The sequence below is a fragment of the Scardinius erythrophthalmus genome (assembly GCF_964197995.2).
Source record: "Scardinius erythrophthalmus genome assembly, chromosome: 7".
NCBI lineage: Eukaryota > Metazoa > Chordata > Actinopteri > Cypriniformes > Leuciscidae > Scardinius > Scardinius erythrophthalmus.
The window spans coordinates 30,992,322-31,014,119 of record NC_138227.1 but is presented as its reverse complement, the minus strand read 5'-3'; the positions used below and the strand labels follow the sequence as shown (position 1 = coordinate 31,014,119).

General features: G+C 37.1%; 1 protein-coding gene across 1 annotated transcript in view; it reads right to left on the bottom strand.

Moving 5' to 3' along the window:
• The window catches only part of fat3a (FAT atypical cadherin 3a), a gene marked incomplete at its 5' end in the record, with an annotated part of 94,079 nt that overhangs the window by 2,221 nt on the left and 70,060 nt on the right, over nt 1–21,798 (bottom strand). Inside the window, 6 exons of the mRNA XM_081369683.1 lie at nt 6,648–6,758; nt 12,090–12,763; nt 14,704–14,857; nt 16,438–16,906; nt 19,200–19,357; nt 19,452–19,586. Of these exons, the coding sequence (XP_081225809.1) occupies nt 6,648–6,758; nt 12,090–12,763; nt 14,704–14,857; nt 16,438–16,906; nt 19,200–19,357; nt 19,452–19,586 (1,701 nt within the window). The remainder of the gene's footprint in view (nt 1–6,647; nt 6,759–12,089; nt 12,764–14,703; nt 14,858–16,437; nt 16,907–19,199; nt 19,358–19,451; nt 19,587–21,798) is intronic.

Sequence of the window (21,798 nt, the reverse complement as noted above, 5' to 3'; positions counted from 1 at the left end):
CAGAGAAAGACAGATTTGTGGGTCAGCACCAAACCCATCCTATATCCTGAACTGTGTTTACGTACAAACACCATATTCAAATGCATCAACATTGCATGTAGATGTGCGTGATAATCTGGTGCATGTGATACCAAGGGGTTTGGGTATCGTTTGAATTTAAGCGATTCCGAATCCGCTTATCGATTCCAATTCTTATCGATTACACTGCATAGTTCTCTTTTTAAAAATAAAATATAGACGAATCCTTATTAAAGTTACAGAAGTTATTCAGTCAGGATCAGCGAGTGATTTTCCTTTTATTATGATCTTTGATTACCTTAAATGACACAGACGGCAGCAGGTTTATTAGGCTGCTGTCACTTTAAGAGCTGCATGGATCCAATATACTGTTACACATGCGTTTTCTTTCTCAACTGCTTACGTTTACGTACACTTAAGACAACCGATTGTGTTCACAAGGATATTTTGACATCAGTTTGTATGTATCTGCCCATTCACGCACAAGACGACACTAAATAGAACTAAAATCAGTATTCACACACTACATGAGCTTTGGCTTTCTGTGTGCGCGCCTCGTTTGTGCGAGTGCTGAATTGAGTTCTCTTCCGTGTTTTCCTGCGCTTGAGCGGTTTAAAAATCACATTAATATGCGCACACAGGAATCAACACGTCTTTTTCGAAACCACAGTTCTCGGAAATTTTGAACCGTTTCTAGATACACAACCCTAGTGATACCCATAAAAAAATTAAACATGGTTTCAGTTTTATTCTGCTAAAACTGGGTTAACATAATAGAGGTAAACAAAAGTAATACAAAACTAGATTATTTCTTTTTCTGAAGAAAATATGCATTACCACAACTGATTTTGAGGTGTTGCCAGGGTGTTGCTATGCAGTTGTTTTTAGCCTGTTACTATGCGGTTACTAGAGTGTTCAGGGCGGTGGCTTTTAGCTGAAAAGCCGATCACTTAATATGAGCTTTAAAGTCATCCTGTGGTGAAAATCAAGCTTTTAAATGTTATTTATATGTATATGTGGTGTTTATATGTCTACGAGTAAATCTCTGAGCTGGTGTGAGGGAGTGGAGGCGGGGCTAATTTGCATATTCATAGAACCGCGTATACTAAATGAGGCAAGGGTGTAGAGTTACATTCAAGCTATTTTAAGGCATAAATATTTTTTTTTCCCAAGGAAAAAACTTTTAAATAAATCATTTTGGTGATCAAAGATGAGTTATAAGGGATAAAATTATTGAGGGGGAGATTAAGTAGCACAAACAAGGACCAAATTTGAATATTTAGGGTTAGGGTTTGTTCAAATCACTAATACCAAGTATGAGCACTAGTAAAAGTGATAAGAAGTTTAAGAATGCTGCTTATACATTTACTATTGTAATGTTATTATGAAAATAAATGTTTATTTAATAGTAACAGTAGTTACTAAGAGAAATTATAGTTCCCATGGTAAATATTTGTAAGGGTAAGAGAAAACAGAGCAATGGAGACTAAAAACAGAGAGAGAATGGTGCTGTAAAAATGTGCACATTCCTTCCCAGCTTATTAAAGTGCCCATGTTTGATCTTCATCAGTATGCGTTTGATTGAATGTGATTAAGTTAGGGCTGAAATGTAATTTAAACGTGGACCAAGAAAAGTAAGTGCGAGTCTGTAGTCCATTACGGAGCAGAAAAACAAGCAGTCACACATACACTCATTATCTGTTACAGTGCCTCAGAGCCATACAAACTACTAAATTCTGCAAATTAGGTTTAAATCTTTGTCCTACAAGATTGGATGAAACCTTTTGGACTAAAAATAAATACATCACTTTAGAGATTGTGTACATTAACTAAAACATCTGGAAATCAATCCAAAAATGTTAATTCTGTCATCATTTATTCACCCTCATGTTGTTTCAAACCTGTATGAATTTCTTTCTTCTGCTGAACACAAAAATATATTTTGAAGAATGTCAGTAACCAAACATTTAATGGGCCCCATTGACTTCCATATAAAATAAAATAAAAAATACTATGGTCAAATGTTTGGTTACCGACATTCTTCAAAATATCTTCTTTTGTGTTCAACAGAAGAAATAAACGCATACAGGTTTGGAACAACTTGAGGGTGGGTTTTCATTTTTGAGTGAACTATTGTATAACTAACTACTACAGACACAAAATATAAGCTAGTCATTGTGTTCTGTTTTTAAAGGTGCAGTAAGTAGTTTTGTCCACATTAAAGCAATGTTATTATATTGTTAACTAAATCTAAATTTCAAATAAAATTAAAATTTTAGATGAAAAACTTAAAAAATTTAGAATAGTTGAAATAACTGAAATAAAGTTAAGTTGAAGTGCTTAAATACTAAAACTGAAATACCTATTAAATCTATACAGACATATTAAAAAATAACAAACTAATAAAAATGACCAAAGCACATAAAATGCCTAAAACTAGAATGAAAACTAAAAATATAAAATTAAATCCTAATTCAAAATACAACTAAATAATAAAACAGTATATAAATAATACTAAAACAACACTGCTTTAAAGCATGTATGGGAATGCTTATGCTAAAAAGATCTTTGTATCAGCCAATGAAATCAAAGATTACTCCATGGACGTTTTAAATATACAGCTGAAGGACTGCTAGGACAATATGAAGCAATGGTTTTAAAATATGTAAATATGAACTAGTTTTGAAATGTCTCAGCATGAACTAGTTTCAAGATTCAGAAGTTTGTTAGATTTACAACCTCTAAATCAAAGGACAAGCTCAAACAAGCTCATCAGCCTACATTACTTTAGCATATCTAGCTTTGAAGATACACTTGAAAAGATTCTTTTTGTTTTTTACGACTTCAAACGTGTGTGTTTGCAAGACTTGCGCTCTTCCATTGAGGGTAATCTATGATCTGGGGATGTGCTTGTAGGTTTGTGTTCGTCAGAGAAAATATTTGAGGAGAGACTGCGTGTGTGTGTGTGTGTGTGTGTGTGTGTGTATGCTGTATCATCTTGATGACTGGGGTGACGCTTCTCCTCATGAGTAAGGCAGTCTCATACGCACCACGCACGCACACTAACATAATATTAATAAAGCAATGTTACTTTTTGGTATTGTACTTAACTATATTTTGGAAAAGAAGTAACTTAATAAAAAATGTATACATTTTAAGCATTTTTATTTCTGAATTGTTCTTTTTTTTCAGACTAAAAGTTCAAAAACTTTTATTTAAAGGGACAGGGTTTGGGTTAGTTTGTAGTCATTATAATAATATGATGGCTGTCAATTTAAACTAATTGTTGATTATTCGAAAAAATTAAATGCTTTAAAAATACGTATTAATGTGAAATGGATGCAAAATTAATTTTGAATTATATTTACTTGAGGGATATTTCTATCAAATATTGATATGCATTTAATCATGAAAGCTTCAAACGATTAATCTGCATACAATGCAATAAAACCCATTAATTATTTATATATCTGACAACCCTAATAAAAGTCTATGGTCCACATGTAGAGCGCTGAGTAAATGTGTATGTGTGTAATCAACAAAAAAAAAAGAGAGAAAGAAAGTGTGTGTTTGTTTGAGTTCAAAGGTTTGTTCATGTGTCTTCAAGCGCTTTTAAGGAAGATGCTTCAGAATCCAGCGGTGGGAAAGAGTACCTTCATTCTCAATCGTGTCGACTGCATCATTGACCAGCCGAATTACCGTCACTATGGAAGCTTGGAAAGAGAAAGCAGTGAAGACCAGTCAGAAACTTACACACACCCACACCCACACACACACACACACACACACACACACACACACGCACACACACAGGACAACCCAAACAAACCCACAGACTAATCAAACTGAAGAATCAACTCCACAATATCTGTTACACTGTTGGTCCACTGCAGAAGCTTCTGTGCCCTGATTGGCTGCTGATGAATTTAGCTGTGACCAATGAAAGGCAAGCATGGCATCATTCCAGCGAATCTGAGGAGAGATGGTGGTGATGTGACCAACACACAAACTCACATCCACACCTGCTGCATTCAAATCAGATCAGAATAATCGTATTTACGGGATTAGAGACTACAATGTCGTATTTAACAGTAAGAAATTATGGATTTATCTGCACTGCCAATTAAAGAATCATGCTGGAAAAATAGACAGATGAAAGAGTCTGACCAGTATTTTTGTGGTAAACATAACTTGAAGATAATTGAATGTTATGTTCTAAAACGTAAATTACACACACAAATAGCGAAAACGCATTTAAAAAAAAACCACTAGGGCTGACTTCTAATAGTCGAGGATTCGGCGATTCGATTCGGAGAGGTCTGATTCGACTATGAACCTCATAGTCGAATACATGGGCGTCAGTTTGGTTTGAAATGTGCTGGGGACAGAGACGCATTCGCATTTTCAGAAGGGCTGGGTACCATTTTTATTTTATTTTTTCAGGTCATGCTTTGAAAGACGATGTCCTGTAGCTTACTAATGTAAATAAATAAAAATGTATTCAAAAATCTGCTTCACATTTTCAGCAGGGCTGCGGAGCGGCTGTGAGTTGACTCCACACGGTTCTCATGTGCGTTAAAAAGCTTTACATGGTTTAATGTACCTAAACAATGATTACCAAATTCCCCTCTCATGTTGCTCCACATAACCACTTAAAATGATAAAAAAAAATCGAACCCAGAGTCCAATTATTATGGACGTTATCTGAAATAAAGCGTTTCTGCTTCACATTTTCAGCAGGGCTGCGGAGCGGCTGTGAGTTGACTCCACACGGTTCTCATGTGCGCTAAAAAGCTTTACGTGGTTTAATGTACCTAAACAACGATTACCAAATTTCCCTCTCATATTGCTCCTCATGTTTATGAAATGTTATGATATTTGTGTGATACATATGTGTTTTTTAGCTCTTTTGTTTGAAATGGAAAAAATCTAGCTGCTATCTAAAAAAAAAAAGAAAAAAAAAAAGGTTCGACTATCAGTCGACTACGGCAAAATCTAACGAATCAGATTCGACTATGAAAATCCTTAGTCGAAAACAGCCCAAAAAAACAGTTATGTTCATTTTTGAAAATGTATGTTTCTTATAAGTAACTACATGAGACAGTTTGGGATGTGTGTGCAGTGTAAGGGTACGTTTACGTGACAACGATATGCTTAAAACTGAGAAGTTTTTCCTCTGAGTTTTCCGCGTACAGACGACACGCTTGTCAAAACGATCCCCATTCACACGGATCCATGAAAATGACTAAAAACTCCATATTCTGCTGCCAGGCTATTAGATGGCGATGAAACACTATAAACTGACCACGTAATACGCATGTGCATGCCGTCATCATATTCAGAGATTCGAGTTTTTGCTGTTTACACGGAGACCGTTTTCAAAAACGTGCACTTTGGCTATGTTTACACGGAAATGATCTGAAGAGAAAACGCAAAAGTGGCATTGCGTTATCACTTTTTATTCTGTGTTTAGATGAGCATTATGGGGGGGGGGGGATCTGCGTGCATATGGTGGCACAAAAGTGTGTGAAATTCGATGTAGTATGCACTCCAGGCGGCTAGGTGGCAGTGTGAAGCAGATCGTGAGCAGAATTTTGCGTTTTTACCCTTTAGACGGGAACGCGACGGTGGAGCGTTTTTAAGATTTCCACTCTGGAGGGTGGTTTCACTTTTTTTTGCGTTTTTAAGCCCCAAAAACGCCGTCGCCGTCTAAACGAAAGGCACATCTGATAAAATATTTTTACGTTTTCACCCGTGAGCATTCTCGTGTAAACAGTGCCTTTGAAACCCGTATTTAAAGGTTTGTGTTTCCTGGCACCTAAACTGCCATTGTCATGTAGATAAACGGCCAAAACGCATAAAAAGTTTTAAGTTTTTAGTTGAAAACGGTGTCGTGTAAATAGCCCTAAGTATAGTCGAGTTATATTTACCACAGACCTTATTTGACTCAATAAACATTATAAAAACCCATATGAAAATCTCGAAGGTTTACTTGCACAGTGGTAGTAATAAATAAAATACAAAATAATAGTTATGCTATAATACATCACAATAGTGAATGTTGATTATAGATTGTGTTTGATGAAGCAATAAATCTACTATACTACTTTAAAAATACTACTTTTACTGATTTATGAGGCAGCAGATCTGTGACAAAACTACATTTCCCATAATTCTCTGCAGCAGAATTGAGTGTGGGCCAATTACGCATTGCAAGTTCAAGGTATTAAATTATGAATAATAAATGAGCAAACAGACAGATGAAGGATCAATTGCAAACCGTATACGCATTTCTTTTGCTCTTCAAAAAAAAAAAAAAAAAAAAAAAAAGGTTTGCAAAAAAAGTGAGAAATATGAAATTGACTGACATAACCAAAATAACTTGAAAGAGTATCAGGTCGTAATTACGATTTCTGAAGTTTTCAGGCCGACTTGAGAGCAGCAACACACACACGCACACACGCATGCACGCACACACCTCTAACAACCAATCTGACTTAAAATATTCACTCCATTAACAAAATGATGATGAGGATGACTGTATGAAGAGTCCTGAAGAAAGACGCATGTTGTTTTATCCTTTCATGATGAGTAGGAACAACAGTAAACACACACACACAGTGTCTTACCGTTATCATCACAGGAATCAGACTGAAAGGAGCTCAGCGATTGGACCTCGGAGTTGCTGCCCTTGTTACTGCCAGAGAAACATGTGACCTCCTCCAGCAAATCCACTTTACCTAAACACAAAAGATCAGGATGTCAACCCATCACAACTTCCATAACTTTCAATAAACACACACACACACGTTTTGAATCTCCACGCCATTACAAGTCACTTCTCTGATGTTTGTCTTTTAATTTCTTTCCTTTCCCAGACATTTTTTTGCTTTGATCTTTTCTTTAATGGTTTCATGGAAACGACTGCATATAATTGTCTCACTTTGCATTTCACAGGTGGAGATTTTTAAGACCTAAGAGGGTTTGAATGGAGGACACCACACACCACAAGGAAATGAAAAATAAGTACTTATAGGCGGTAAAAAGCCTCGGAGGATTCAGATGGGGGAGAATTTAACGCCAGAGGGAGAATGGCATTTGCCATCAGCTTTTTTCACTAAACGGAGCCCATATACATACTTCAATAACCACTTTTCTGTCAGTATTTATCGACGTGAAGAGCTATATCAAGTCTTTTAATGGAAAGGTTGGTTTTTTTACTACTTTTCTCTTTGTTTTTACTCTCAAAATCACTCCCATGAGCCGTTCACAGATCGCCTGATGAATAATGCAAATAAAAAGGGTATGTTTTGTTTTTACCGAAATTAACATTTTTATGCAGCAAGGATGCATTCAACTGAAAATTGTCAGTAAAGACATCTATAATGTTGAAAACGATTTCTATTTCTAATAAATGCTGTTCTTCTGAACTTTCTACTCAAAGAATCCAAAAAAAAAAGGATCACGTTTTCCACAAAAATATTATGCATCAAATCATCATATTCAAATGATTTCTGAAGGATCATGTGACACTGAAGACTGGAGGAATGATGCTGAAAATTCAGCTTTGCATCACAGAAACACATTACATTTTTAAATATATTACAATAGAAAGCAGTTATTTTAAATTGTAATAATATTTTACAATATTACTGTTTTACCCTATTTTTATCAAATAAATGCAGGCTTATTGATTATAAGGAACGTGTACAGTAATGTGTATTTAAGAGTTACGTTTGAGATGGTTTAGAGTATTATTAATAATGGTTTCAGCTGAGATAAAAAGTTGAGGTACATTCCTAATAAAGATCTGTCCACAGATCCACAACAAGCTTTATCTCAGAGAAATATTCCCAAATACATCTGCTGGAAGTCACCTTGGATAAGAAACCATGAAAACAACACAAAAACAAACAAACAAACAAAAAAAAAGGCACAGAGAGAACATTTTAATAAAAAATGTTTAAACAAAATACAAAAAGAAACGTAGTGTATATATGTATGTATATATGTATATGTATACAGTATGTACGTGTATGTGTGTGTGTGTGTATATATATATATATAGTATGTACGTGTATGTGTGTGTGTGTGTGTGTATGTATATATATATATCTCTGCTGACTTTTTCTGAATTCACACTGCTGATTTTTGAAAAACAAACCAACAAACAAACAACAACAAAAAAAACATGGATTTAAAGGGATACTTCAGGATTTATCATTAAGCTTTGTATTAGTAGAAAACCTGTAGTATTTTCGAATTACCATGCTTTCCACCCTCATATCCCCCTGAGACAAGAGATTTATGTATTTTTTGTCTGGAAAAAATCCTCCGATGACGCAAAAATCGTCATTTTGCGTCATCGGAGGATTTTCTGGCCAGAGGCTAAAGACTACAGCCAGTAGAAGGCGTTGTTCCGAATGTGTTCAGCCTGCCCATAGAGGGTGGGATCTCACTCACAGAATGTACACAGTGTCAGCCGTCTTTCTTTGGAAGCTAAGCTAGCATGCTCTTGTTCTGTGGAGAAAGCTGAATAATAGGAGAAAGCTGAGTAAGTAGGGGTTACATCCTCCTTTTCCCGGACTTGTCCGGCGGGCGAGATCGTTCAAAATGTCCGGGATTCGGCTTTTGCTTTCTGCGGTCGCCATTCATTGTTTACATGCACACCTTTCAATCTAACTGAATTCATTCCGATCGGTGAATCTGACTGTAGTGTTTACATGAACGCTAAACAAGTGATCGGTTGATGTGCGTTTTAACATTGCTTAGAAAATTCCCGCTCCTCCGTGAGCGATGCGAGACCCGGCGCGTCTCAGTAATGACGCCACCGGCCTCGCGCCGTTCTCCCGCGGCCGTCAGCCTCGTCCTGCTCGCCACAGTAAACATGATGAATGGCGACTGTAGAACGCAAAAGCCGAATCCCGGACATTTTGGGCGAACTCTAAATCCCTGGAAAACTCATCTGGTAGGCTAGCCTTTTTGTTTTCAACTGCGCTCCCTTACCGGTAGGCGTGGCCTCCTAAGGCAGCGAAGCAAGTGCATTCTGGGAGTTGTTGTCTTTCATCCACATAAGCCAAAAATACATTTTCTGGCTTTTCTCAGTCTAGAAAGCTCCAAATTAAAAAATTTCTTCACATTTCTTCTACTTAAATGACCTATTTTAAATACACATTCATCTTCCCAGAGGTGAAGTATCCCTTTAAACGTTGTAAAATGGTTAAACAGAATTGAGAATACAAATTTTATTGGTAGCAGAAAGCATAATATAACTACGGTTGTGTATCGAGAACCGGTTCCAAATTTCCAAGAACCGTAGATTCAATAAGACGCGCATTTCGATCCGCTTATTGATTCCTGTGTGAATTTTAATGTGGTTTCAAACCACCTCTCATGTAGAGTGTGACCAGCGAATTGAGCTCTATTTCATTTCTTCTTGCACTTGAACGGGTAAACACAAACAAAATGAGGTCAACATATCCAATTAACACAGTCGGTTTTGTCTTAAGTGAACGTAATCAGTTGAGAAAGAAGACGCATGTGTAACAGTATATTGGATCCGTGCAGCTCTTAAAGTGACAGCAGCCTAATAAACCTGCTGCCGTCTGTGTCATTTATGGTAATCAAATAACAAAAGACAAAGAAAATGTAATGAACCGCATATTCATGTTTTGTAAATGATTAGTTAATCATTAACTAATCAATTATAAATTACTTATAACTGAATCTACAAAACATACATAAAATAATTAACATATTACTTATTAAATCATTTATGAACGCATAGTGATGTTTCATAAAATAATTAGTTCATCATTAACTAACCACTTATAAATGACTTACAACTGAACATTATTATAAAGTGTTACCAGAAAAGGACTCACTGATCCTGACTGAAAAACTTCCGTAACTATAATACGTGTTATTTTATATTTAATTAATGAAAACAAAACAGCTGGGGGTGTATGCAGCTGCAACAATGTTTTGTTAAATATGTTTGATACGTTTTTGTTATGTTTACCTCATTGGAATCGAAACTGGGAATCGATAAGAATCTGAATCGATAAAAATCAAACAGTACCCAATCCTAGCTAACATTTTTAATAAATGTATAAACAAGAGCCAGGGGTTGTGTAAAACTTTATCGACATACATTCCAGCTCTGCAGAGTTCTTCTGATTTAGCGTGGGCCAAGGCTTAGGATTCCAGCTCTATTTCCACGTCATTTTCACACGAAGTGACTTTTGATTTGGTTTACAAAAAAAGCAACATTAAATGAACCATAAATTGAAAGCTTTTACTCCTTAAAACGGTTTCCACCTGCTGCTAAGATTTCCAGTTTTTAGCTGTAACCTTCATATGAAAGTGTATTTTGATTTGATTTACCGGAAAAACATCATTAACAAAGAAGAACTTAGCTAGTGGGAAGCTGCAGGCGGAAACAGCTCCAACAAATACCAGCGTTTGCTCCTGTACGCTTCTGCCGTAACTGTCACAGCAGGAAACGGAGCTGAGTTTAAGAAGATAAAAGTGTGGAGCTCCGCCATTACATACACTGATAACACCAAATCTGGCAGCAGGTTTTGTTATCTACGCTGTAAACAGTCATAGGTCGCAAAACCATCAATGCATCGCTATACAGTTTCAACGCTTTGGCGTTCTTAGTGTTGGCGTATAGGGTTCATTAAAAGTCTGAATATAAAAAAACGTGCATGCCAAATAGCTCAGGGGAGTGACTGAGATACCAGAGGGTGTGTGTGTGTGTGTGTGTGTGTGTGTGTTTGTGGAACAGCAGTGATCTCAGTCAATCTCTGAGCTGTGTGAGGTTAAATGCAGTTAAATACGATATTTAAATAAAACATGTTAAGGGATGGATGGATTTTTCATAGTTGACAGGCATGAACTGATCAAAGCCCTCTGATAAATTCACACTGGCAAACACATTTTTGCATAAACAAAATATGCATACGCACACACCAGACTATGTGAGAGATGCGGAGAGGAGTTGCATAATTCTGCCTGTAGCGAGAAATGTTTTTTTTTTTTTATATATATATATATTTTGAATCAGAGGGTCAATGCATTGCAATTATAATGCACTTTAACATCCCATAGTGCAACGGATGTCAGCAATAATACACACACTACTTGAAACAGACCACTAGCGGTGTACATAAAAGAAAGATGGAATTTGTGCAATATTACTGGAAAGAAAACAATTTTCAACACCAATAACATAATACTAATAATATTCTTTAAATATTTGAATATTCTAATTTAAGGTTCTTTTAGAAAAAAGATATATGCAAAATGTATTTAAAATTAAGATTTTGTATATACTGCACAAGCCCCATTACTATAATTATTCTGCTATTAATATTACAATAATTTAATATATGATATTAAAATTATATTTATAAATATATTCTAAGACGAAAAAAGAGAATTTGGGAAATATATTATTGTAAAGATAATGATCAAATATACAAATTGTTTAGTGAACATAAATAATAAAATAATTAGTTATTTAAAATGACAATGACAATAATAATAATAATAATAATAAAGTCTTTGAATTTTCTTAATTTAAAAAAAAATTATATATGCATTTTAATGTATTTAAAAAATAGCATCTTTATACATGCACAATTACTATCCTTCTTCAGCTATTAATATTACAATTACATATATGATATTAATATGATGTTGAGATATATAATTAATTTAATAAAAAAAGGTAGAATTTGGGAAAAAATAATATACATAAAAAGTTTTGTGAAAATGAATGATAATTAATGATGAATTAATGACAAAAAAATGACATACTACAAATAAATGAATGAATAAATAAATAAAAGTCTTTGAATTTTCTTCATTTGGGGTTATATTTGGTATATGATTTTTTTTCTTCTTAATTTAGTTTGAATATAAATGCATATAATTCCGCTGCTATTAATATTCCAATCATCTAATATATTACATTAAAATGATATCTACAAATATATTTTCAACTCAAATACTCTGATCCGCACACAAATACAGCACACATACGACCGATATCTCTCTCTCACCCTCGTCTTCCCAGGGGCTCTTCCGCAGCGAGTCGCAGTCAGACCGGCACGGGGAGACGGGGGGCAGATTGGGGGCGACGCTGCACACGACCACGCCCCTCCGGTTGGTCCCGCCCAGGATCCGCGGCGACTCTGACGGATGGAAAGTGCTCATCTCCGTCAGCTCCGGGCCTCGGCAGTCCCCGTGCCTCTTCTCCAGGGTCCCCCGAGGGTCTCCGGGGAAACACGGCGTGTACGCCATGGGCCTGACGGGCACCTGAGGCGGGCCGCTCAGGCTTCCCTCAGTGTACAGGCTGATGGGCTCCCCGATGGCACAGCGCAGGGGCGGGTAGTGCCCACCGTTGGCTTTGTGCAGGAGCGCGGCTGTAGCCGGATCCTGAACCATGGAGAGGTTGTTCCGGGAATAGCTCTTCTGGAACACCTTCTTCCGGAAGGCGATGAAGAGGAGGATGAGGGTGAGGATGAGGAAGAGAACGACGGCGATGCCGATGAGCTCCTCCTTCCCGACGTACGCGTGTCCGGCCTGCATGTCCGGAACCAGCACCGGGCGGACAGAACAAGCGCTGCCCACGAAACCAGGAGTGCAGTTGCAGTAGAAGGAGCCGAACGTGTTGACGCACACGCCGCCGTTCTCGCACAGCTCGCGTTCACACTCGTTCACGTCTTCTTCACACCTGCAGAGGGGAAATAAACACTCAGTGGTTCACTGGGTTTCACTGCATCAGTTTAGTGCCCTTGGCCTGCTTCAAAATTTATTGTGACTCGGCAGAAATGCATCAGTCTATAAAAAAAACTGACAGTGTATCCGAAAAGCTGGCATGATGGGATTAGTTCACAGCCTAAAGTAATCCGACTGTCTACACTGAAAGTGAAAATGCCGCGCGACACCACACGATAACAGCCAGTCGGGACTTATTGTTGTTACACATTTGGAGCTGGATTTTTGGACCGGTGAGATTTCATTGTGGGCGGTTAGAAACTAAGCAAACTGTCACTACTGGTTAGGACAAAACGAGAAGTTTTTGAAGCAAAAAAAAAAAAAAACTATGTCCATTTTTGGCTGATAATCACCACAAAGACTCATTAAAGACAATGTGAAATCAAATGTGACCTTATTTACTTCTAGAATAAATATGTCTGGTCTTTTCATCAAAATGTCATCACAATGCAATTATAAACTGCATTATAAACAAGTTGATGCAATCAAAGCCACTCAGATGAGAAGACATGGCCACTATCTACTATACTACATATTTTATTAACAATATTACTATATATACTTAGCACTTGACTCGACTAAAGACACACTGCAGGTGCACGAAAGGCCGTGTTTAAAGTTCTCTTTGTATTGGCTGTTTGTATTGGCATCAATTGTGCTAAACGAGTGAATAAAAGTGCCCGTGGTCTGTAATGAACTACATTAGCATAAGCCAAGAGAGACTGCAGCTATATAATCTCCTCTGTGCAGAGAGAGGCATGAAATTATCTTTTAAAAAAGACTAACGCTACTCAAACACAGATAGATTGATGCCACCATCTTGTGGCCACAGATTGCACAACAGCACAACCTCGGTGAACAATTCAGAAACAGTGCTGAGCCTGTGCCAGTGCCAGTTTTTCACGGTGTGGTGCCAACAGAAACAGGCTTGTGAACGTGTTTTAGTAAGGCACAGATGCTGGTTATTAAATTCTGTTGGCAGCTTTTGACTTTGGGAAGTTTAAGTTCATTAATCTAAATCACTACGTTCGTCAGACGCAGCGTCATCGTTTACGAATCGCACACAATATTTCGACAATACTTTCTGAAATATATAAAACATTACACTAATACAATAATAAAACAATAATATTGATAAGTTTAAATGTAAAAAGAATATTTTAAAAGTTACATAATCTAAAATGATGAACATTACACATTTTTTATATATATATTCTATATATATTCAAACTTATAATATTAATAAATTTAGAATATGTAACTTAAGTTATTCTATTTACATTTACACTTATCTATATATATATATATATATATATATAGAGAGAGAGAGAGAGAGAGAGAGAGAAACTATCCTTATTCTGCTAACAATTTAAAAACTCTATAATATTATTTATATTTAAAAATATTAAATCTAATTATATATATTAAGCATAATCATACATTTATAAATAAACATACAAATATTTTATGAATATAAGTGTGTAAAAGCAAATACAATATGTGTGTAAATGATGAACAGAATAATTAGAATAATAGAATAATTAAATATAATAATTTAACATATATTATATATTCTAAAATTATGAACATTTATATATATATAAATATAAATACTACAGACAGTATTAAAATACTACAATATATTTAAAATATTAATATATATATGTGTGTGTGTGTGTGTGTGTGTGAGACTATCATTATTTTGCAAACAATGTTAAAATACTAAAATATATTATTTATATTTAAAAATATTAAAAGATGCATTATATATAAATATAAAACAAATTATAAGAAAAGTGTTTTTTTTTTTTACTTTGGAATTCAATACATCTTTCAAACATCATATGAATAACTGAATAACTAAGAGGACATAGTTGAATATGTTGGTAAACTGACGTTACGCTGGTGTATCCTCTCTTGCAGCTGCAGATGAAGGCGTTTCCGATGGGTTTACACACACCTCCGTTCTGACATGGGTTTGGCATACACACGCTGATCTCTGTCTCACAGCGCCCTCCAGTGAACAGAGCACTGCAACTGCAGGAGTAACCTGAGAGAGACACACAACACAAGACAGACTGTTTGTTCAGGAATTGCAAAACAATCGCACAGACATACGCCGGTGGGAAATCGCGTGGAAAATGTCAGTGAGTAAACAGTGCGCTAGGTTTTATCAGGTCTACCCACAAAAACAAACAAACAAACAGACACACACACGCACACGCGTTTGGCAGACACTCCTGCACAAACGACCTTTTCAGAGAGGATGTGTATGGCACAACACCGCAACTCCCACAACGCACTGCTCCATTCATCAGAGCCAGTGAACGAGTGAAAGAGAGAGAGATGACTACAGTCAGGAGGAAGAGATGAGAAGGTAAACAAGATGAGACAAGTTGAGAGAAGAAAAGAAAAGAGAAAAGGGATGAAAAGAGATGAGAAGAGACAAACATAGAAGAGATGAGACATAAGAGAAAATAATAGATGAGAAGTATTAGATAAGATGAAAAGAATAGATGAGATAGGAAAAGAAGAGATGAGATAAGAAGAGATGAACAGAAACTAAATGAGAAGAGATGAGAAGATGATAGAAAAGGTGAGACAAGAAGAAGACATGAGATGTGAGACATGAAGACGTTAAGATAGAAGTGAAGAGATGAGAAGAGGAAAAATAGGAGAGATGACAATATAAGAAGTAAAAATGTGAGAAGAGAAGAAAACAGAAGAGCAGAGATGACAAAATAAGGAAAGAGAAGGGAAGAGAAGAGACTAGAAAGGACATGAAATTAGAAAAATGAGACTCGAGTACAATAATTCGGTGAGAGGAGACAAAGAGAGAAGAGAGAAAGGAGAGACAATTCGTGAAAAATGAGATGAGAAGAGAAGAGACTAGACAAAAACAGGTGAGATGAGAAGAGACAGTACTATGTGAAAACAGAAGAGACAAGAAAAGAGGAGAGAGACGAGATGAGACGAGAAGAGATGAGAAGACAGGAGACGAGCCGAGAAAAGAAGAGAGGAGAAGAGAAGAGACTTGAGGAGACAAGAGGATAGGAGATGAAACGAGACCAGAGGAGTAAAGAGGAGATGAGTTTAGAGGAGAAGACAGGGGACGAGATGAGAGAGAAGAGAGGAGAAGAGAAGAGACGACAGGAGACGAGGAAAGGAGATGAAACGAGACAAGAGGAGTAAAGAGGAGATGAGTTTAAAGGAGAAGTCAGGAGACGAGACGAGAGGGAAGAGAGGAGAAGAGACGACAGGAGACGAGGAAAGGAGATGAAACGAGACAAGAGGAGTAAAGAGGAGATGAGTTTAAAGGAGAAGACAGGAGACGAGACGAGAGGGAAGAGAGGAGAAGTGAGGAGACGAGACGAAAGGAGACAAGGTTATAAGGGGAAAGACGAAAAACAAGACTAGAAGAAATGCAAAGAGAAAAGACAAGGAGAGAACAGAAGATGAGGAGAGACGAGATTCACTAGAGAGCATGTGGAAAGCAGGAGCTGATTTAATCAACATAATTGGTCATTTGGTCTCCATCAGACTCAGTAGACAGAGGCTAAGCTGATTTGACTGAAGCCAAAACTGAACACACACACACACACACACACACACACACACACACACACACACCTCCAGACGGCAGGCTGATGCAGGTGCCACCGTTGAGGCAGGGCTGGGCGGCACACGCGTCCGGATAGAGAACGCATCCCAACTTGAGATCCGTCAGTCCCACCACCTCCGCGTACGGGCTGCGTTTGTTCTGCAGCGGGAGTTCGTTATCGTTCAGAACCACGGAGTCAAGGCAGCCCTGAAAGCCATTGGTGACCCGCGGTCCTTTCCTTTCCGTCAAGCTGCGGGCGTCCGGAGGCGACACCTGCGCTCCGAAATAAATGGACAAATCTGCTCCTAAAGGACGGTATTTGGCCGTGGCCAGCCGCCGCTCCACATACATGTCGTCTAGCGAGAGGCTGCTGTAGTTTCCACGCAACTCCAGGACCACGTGATGCCAGTTCCCGTCGTTAACCGGTCGGCCGGAGATCCCGATGCTCCTGGGACTGTTGCTGCAATCCAACTGGAACCACAACTTTCCCTCTTCGATCTGTCAATCAAATGCAGATACGTATGTTAAATGTGACGCATACAAATTGTATGTAAAAACAAACATGGTCTAAAAGGGTTGTCCCTGTTCTCTAAATGAGTAATGGGTGTGTTTTGGGCGTAACATGCAATAAACCAATCAGAGTCTCATCTCCCATTCCCACTGAAAGCCAGTTGCGCTCGCAACATGGCGGATTCGCTATTTACATGACGGAATTTGCAAGCGGAAAAGCTGAATGCTTCTCTAGCGAGGAAACGGATCTGATCGTGCGCAAGGTTAAAGCGCGCGAGTAGACCATCTACATTCTACAGGACAAAGTGTACGCACGCTGTGGACCCACCTATAGGCGCATATTACTAACACTCTCTTTAAATAACAAAAAAAATACTGTGCCATTGACTTTAGACCAGGTTTCAGTTGGTCAGTGGCGCAGTCTGTTTCAGTTGCCTCAAAATACGCCTGAACACACCTTGTTTTCAGACCAGCATGCACATGGGCGCACAGATGGGAGCAAATGCATTTGCTATTTATACAATGTGGCGCAGGACGTGAAAATGATAACTGTGTCGGGCTGAAACTAGCAAAACACACTTGCGTCGAGCCCTTTAAGTTAATAATTCAATAATTTAACTAGTGGTGGGCCGTTATCGGCGTTAACGTGCTGCGTTAACATGAGACTCTTATCGGGCGATAAAAAAAATATCGCCGTTAATCTATTCTCAAAGTTGGGTTGGGAGCTGGGTCTATACTATGATGACTTTCACCTTGATATTTTAGCGTGGATGTATACCTAGCCGAATTCGGTTCGGTGTTGGGTACGCATTTTCAAACCGAACGGTTCCTTGGACCATTTTTCCTGCCGACCAAAATTTTGTTATTTCAAATGTAGGCGGGTCCACAACATTGTCCGACATCAAATGGCAAACGTAATGTAAGCGGAACGAAACTGAGCTACTCGTTATTGTGTGGTTGAAGGACCGTTTATCAGTTTGGACCAGTGCAGCGCGAGCCGATCGTGATCATGCGACACTGTTACTACACAGCGCTAATAAGAGATCCAGTAAAGAAAGCATTTGAGTTTGCCACAGAAGTAATAACATTGCTGTGAGATCTAGTGAGAAACATTCACATTTCTCCGTTATTAACGGATCAAACAGTGCGTGGAAGCCAGGAAGAAACATTGTGCCATGAATGAACTATCCGGTGTCCACAGATCAGCAACATTCACCATGGATTTACTGTAGTAACACTAACTGCAACCATGGAAGTTTGGCAGGAATAGTAGGCTATAATGCTTTCAAGTAACGTTACATTGGTTTTATTTTGACATTATGAATAAAATTGCTGCCCTCAAATGTTAATCTGAACTAAAAATAGACATTTGTTTATAACTACTACAATATTAGGCTACATTTCATTTTTTCCAAGGAGCTGTTTTGTTTTATATGCTCATAAGAAGAGTCTATTATAGCTCCATCATTGCTCAAAGTAAAAAAAATAAAATAAAAGAATTCATACTTTATTATGTTAGTTTTAATAATAGTAAAAAATATCTCTGGCATTTCTTCACAAGTTCTTTTAAATGTCACTTTGTATTTAAGAAACACGTGCCCTTTAGTCATTATTTGGGTAGCACACATATTCTGAATGCCTTCGGCAGAATTCAAATGAGCCATTTTAATCTAGATTAATCTAGATTAATTCCAATATTACAGTGAGATTAATCTAGATTAAAAATATGTATCTATGCCCACCACTAAATTTAACACATTAGCATGTTCAAGGTTAATGATACTACTGATGTTTGTAAATGGTCACATGACATGTAGATAAACACATAAATTGTCATCTTTTTAGCTTGCGTTTTATTTTGATTTTAAAATTACAGTGATTTTTCATTTTTACGATTCAATGAATTAATGTTATGATTGTTTCAATGCAGCTTTACAGTGATAAACAGGAAAATAACGATTCAACTATGCAAACAGAATTTAATTCTGCTGTAAAGCAGCTTTAAAAAGACAATAGTAATTGTTCAGTCATTGTTCAGTTGAAATCAGTTTTTCATTCAGTTTGGTTCTATAACTGTAAAGTTAATCACTTATGGACTGAGTTCAATTTAGCTATAAAAACACCCTCAAACTTGTGAACAGTGGTGTACATGCCTCTCAAAATGGTTTCATAACTCTTTAACATTAACCTGATTTCCCTGTTAAACAGTAATTTGATTAAAGCAAATGAATGATATGGGCATGCAAGTGTGTTTTATTGAGTGTTAATGTGAGCGCGGTACCTTCAGCACGCTGCACGGATCTGCACGCGTGTACATGATGATTCCCTTGCTCTGCAGCGTTCTGATCCGGAGGGCTAACTTCATCTCTCCGCTTCTCTCACCATCCGTCACTCTGTACTTGATATAACTGTTCCCAGAGAAGCTCAGAGAGGTGTGTCCTGAAGAACACACAGAGAGAAAAAGAAATATGTCCACAAGGTGCCATATTATATATGACATCTAAAGAGGCTTCACACAGGGGTCAAAGGTTACCCGCACACTCTCCAAGTTTCCCCGGCGGACACTGGCACGCGTACGGTCCCCTGCTACTGTCCGTTCCCACGCACTGCATGTCACCAGGACATCTCATATCCACACACACCTGCGACGCGGCAGAACAACTGCCGTCTGAGAGAAACAGAAGAAGAAATTACCATTGCAAAACAAGTAGTGGTGTACTACTTTTTCTTTTTTTGTTGAAGAACAAGCTTAATTTAAATGGCCACAACTCTAAAAACGTGTTTCTTTTCCTGCTGTTTTTGAGTGCAAGGACACTGTGGTCAAGAGTGTGTAAGTGTATGTGTAATAGCTGAGCTTATCTAAGGATTTTTCACACTGCACTTCACCCTGGATTAATATCTTTTAAACAAGGGTTAAGAGCACTTTTAACCTTGTGTCAAAAGCAGGGTAGGTGATTTGGTCCAGAAATGTTTTTTTTTTGTTATGCTGGTTGAAACTCTCTTCACATCCTGATTATCAATCACTAAGTTAAATGTATATATATATATATATATACATATATATATATATATATATATATATACATATATATATATATATATATATATATATACATATATATATATATATATATATATACATATATATATATATATACATATATATACATATATATATATATATATATATATATATATATATATATATATATTGATTTTACGTTTATTTATCATTTCAAAGCAGCTTTACAGAAAGTGCATGAGTCCACATTACAATTTAGAGAGTTCTGTTATCAGAGGTAACTGTCTTAAGTTAAGTGTTTCAGAAATGTACAAATACAAATTCACAGTTAGCTAAAATGTATTAATTTAAACAATGCAATAATTATATTTATTTAATTATCTATTATTATTATATATACACATATACATAGGACCGTAAAATGTTCTGTGAATCATTGCATTCAGTTGATAGGATGTCCTATCTGCCTGTCAACATATGTATTTGCATATCTCCATGCACCTGTTCGCACAGACATCACACCTCATCAGTGCATTTCATGCTATGAGTTAGACAGACGTCAGTCACTGAGCACCACATATGAAACAGCTGCCACCTTTTACAGTTCCTCCTGAACCAAAACAATGAGTTAATGCTGCGTTCACGCCATAACTACAGTAATTTGGAAGAGATGGAAACCCGTGACATTATACTCTGAGCGGTTCGTGACTCGAATTTTGGAGTTTCAATGGCAACACTATCAACTCCTGCAGAAGTTAATCTGCAGCAGTCAGGTGGTACAAGTAAGAGCTCTTTAAGATGTTTATGTTCATTATTATTGTAATGGTATGTGCTTTGAGACATGAGGTAGTTTAACAGTCGTCTCTCATGGCGCTTTGCAGAATCTGCCGTGTGTGTTCATGTGTTTTGTAGGAAGCGTGGCTTAGGAGACCCTCTGAAGGAAGGGTGGGATCTTATGCTTTCAAAGCTAGCTCGCTATTGCTAGCCGCTCGAAAATTGCCTAACCTACCTTTAAGGAAACTTTTACATGTGTATCATCGACATAGGTTAGCTGGCTCTGTTTTTATATAGAGTGTGAGGGGGTATGTACTAAAAACTTTATTTATTTTTTTGCATTTTTCGTGTACAGGCAACAACGTTGCAATGTCGCACGGATTGGCATAAATGATTAAAAACACTATATTATTGATGCCAGGCCATTAGTCGGCGATGTCACCTTGTAAAGAAACACTTTAGACTGAAGTAATAAGGGTATATATAATGTCACCATTTGAACAAATTTGCGTCTTTGTAATTTACACAGAGACAATGATGGTATCGTTTTCAAAAACTTGCACTTTGAAGCTTGTTTTTTTTTTTTTTTTGCATTTTCAGTGCCCCCAAAACAATGTTGTTGAGTAAATGAAACACATAAAAAGTTTTTGTTTTTACTTGTGTGGAGTAAACGGCCCCTGAATCAATGCTAGAATGTTATGGCGAGTTGCTTAGCAACAGACGATCAATTAAAAACTGCCTCACAATTCCCTCATTAAATATTCAACTTGACACAGTTTTCTAATATTCTCTGATGGAAATGGTTCAAAATGTCGAACAACAATGGTAATCGTGTGATTGATGAAGAGACGTTTTTTTGTAGTGTACCAGGGTGTAGTGTATACATGAATGTTTCGTTGCAGTATTTGTCCAACCGACAGGCATCACTCAATATTTTTCGCACAGAAACTGTGTGTATATATTAACATGCAGATTCATCAAGTTTGTACTTAAAACTAAACTGATGTGTGAATAGTATCTAACTGGTAAATATACGGTATGCCGTTGCTTGTGTGAACAGCACATTTGTGTATGTACCGGAAAA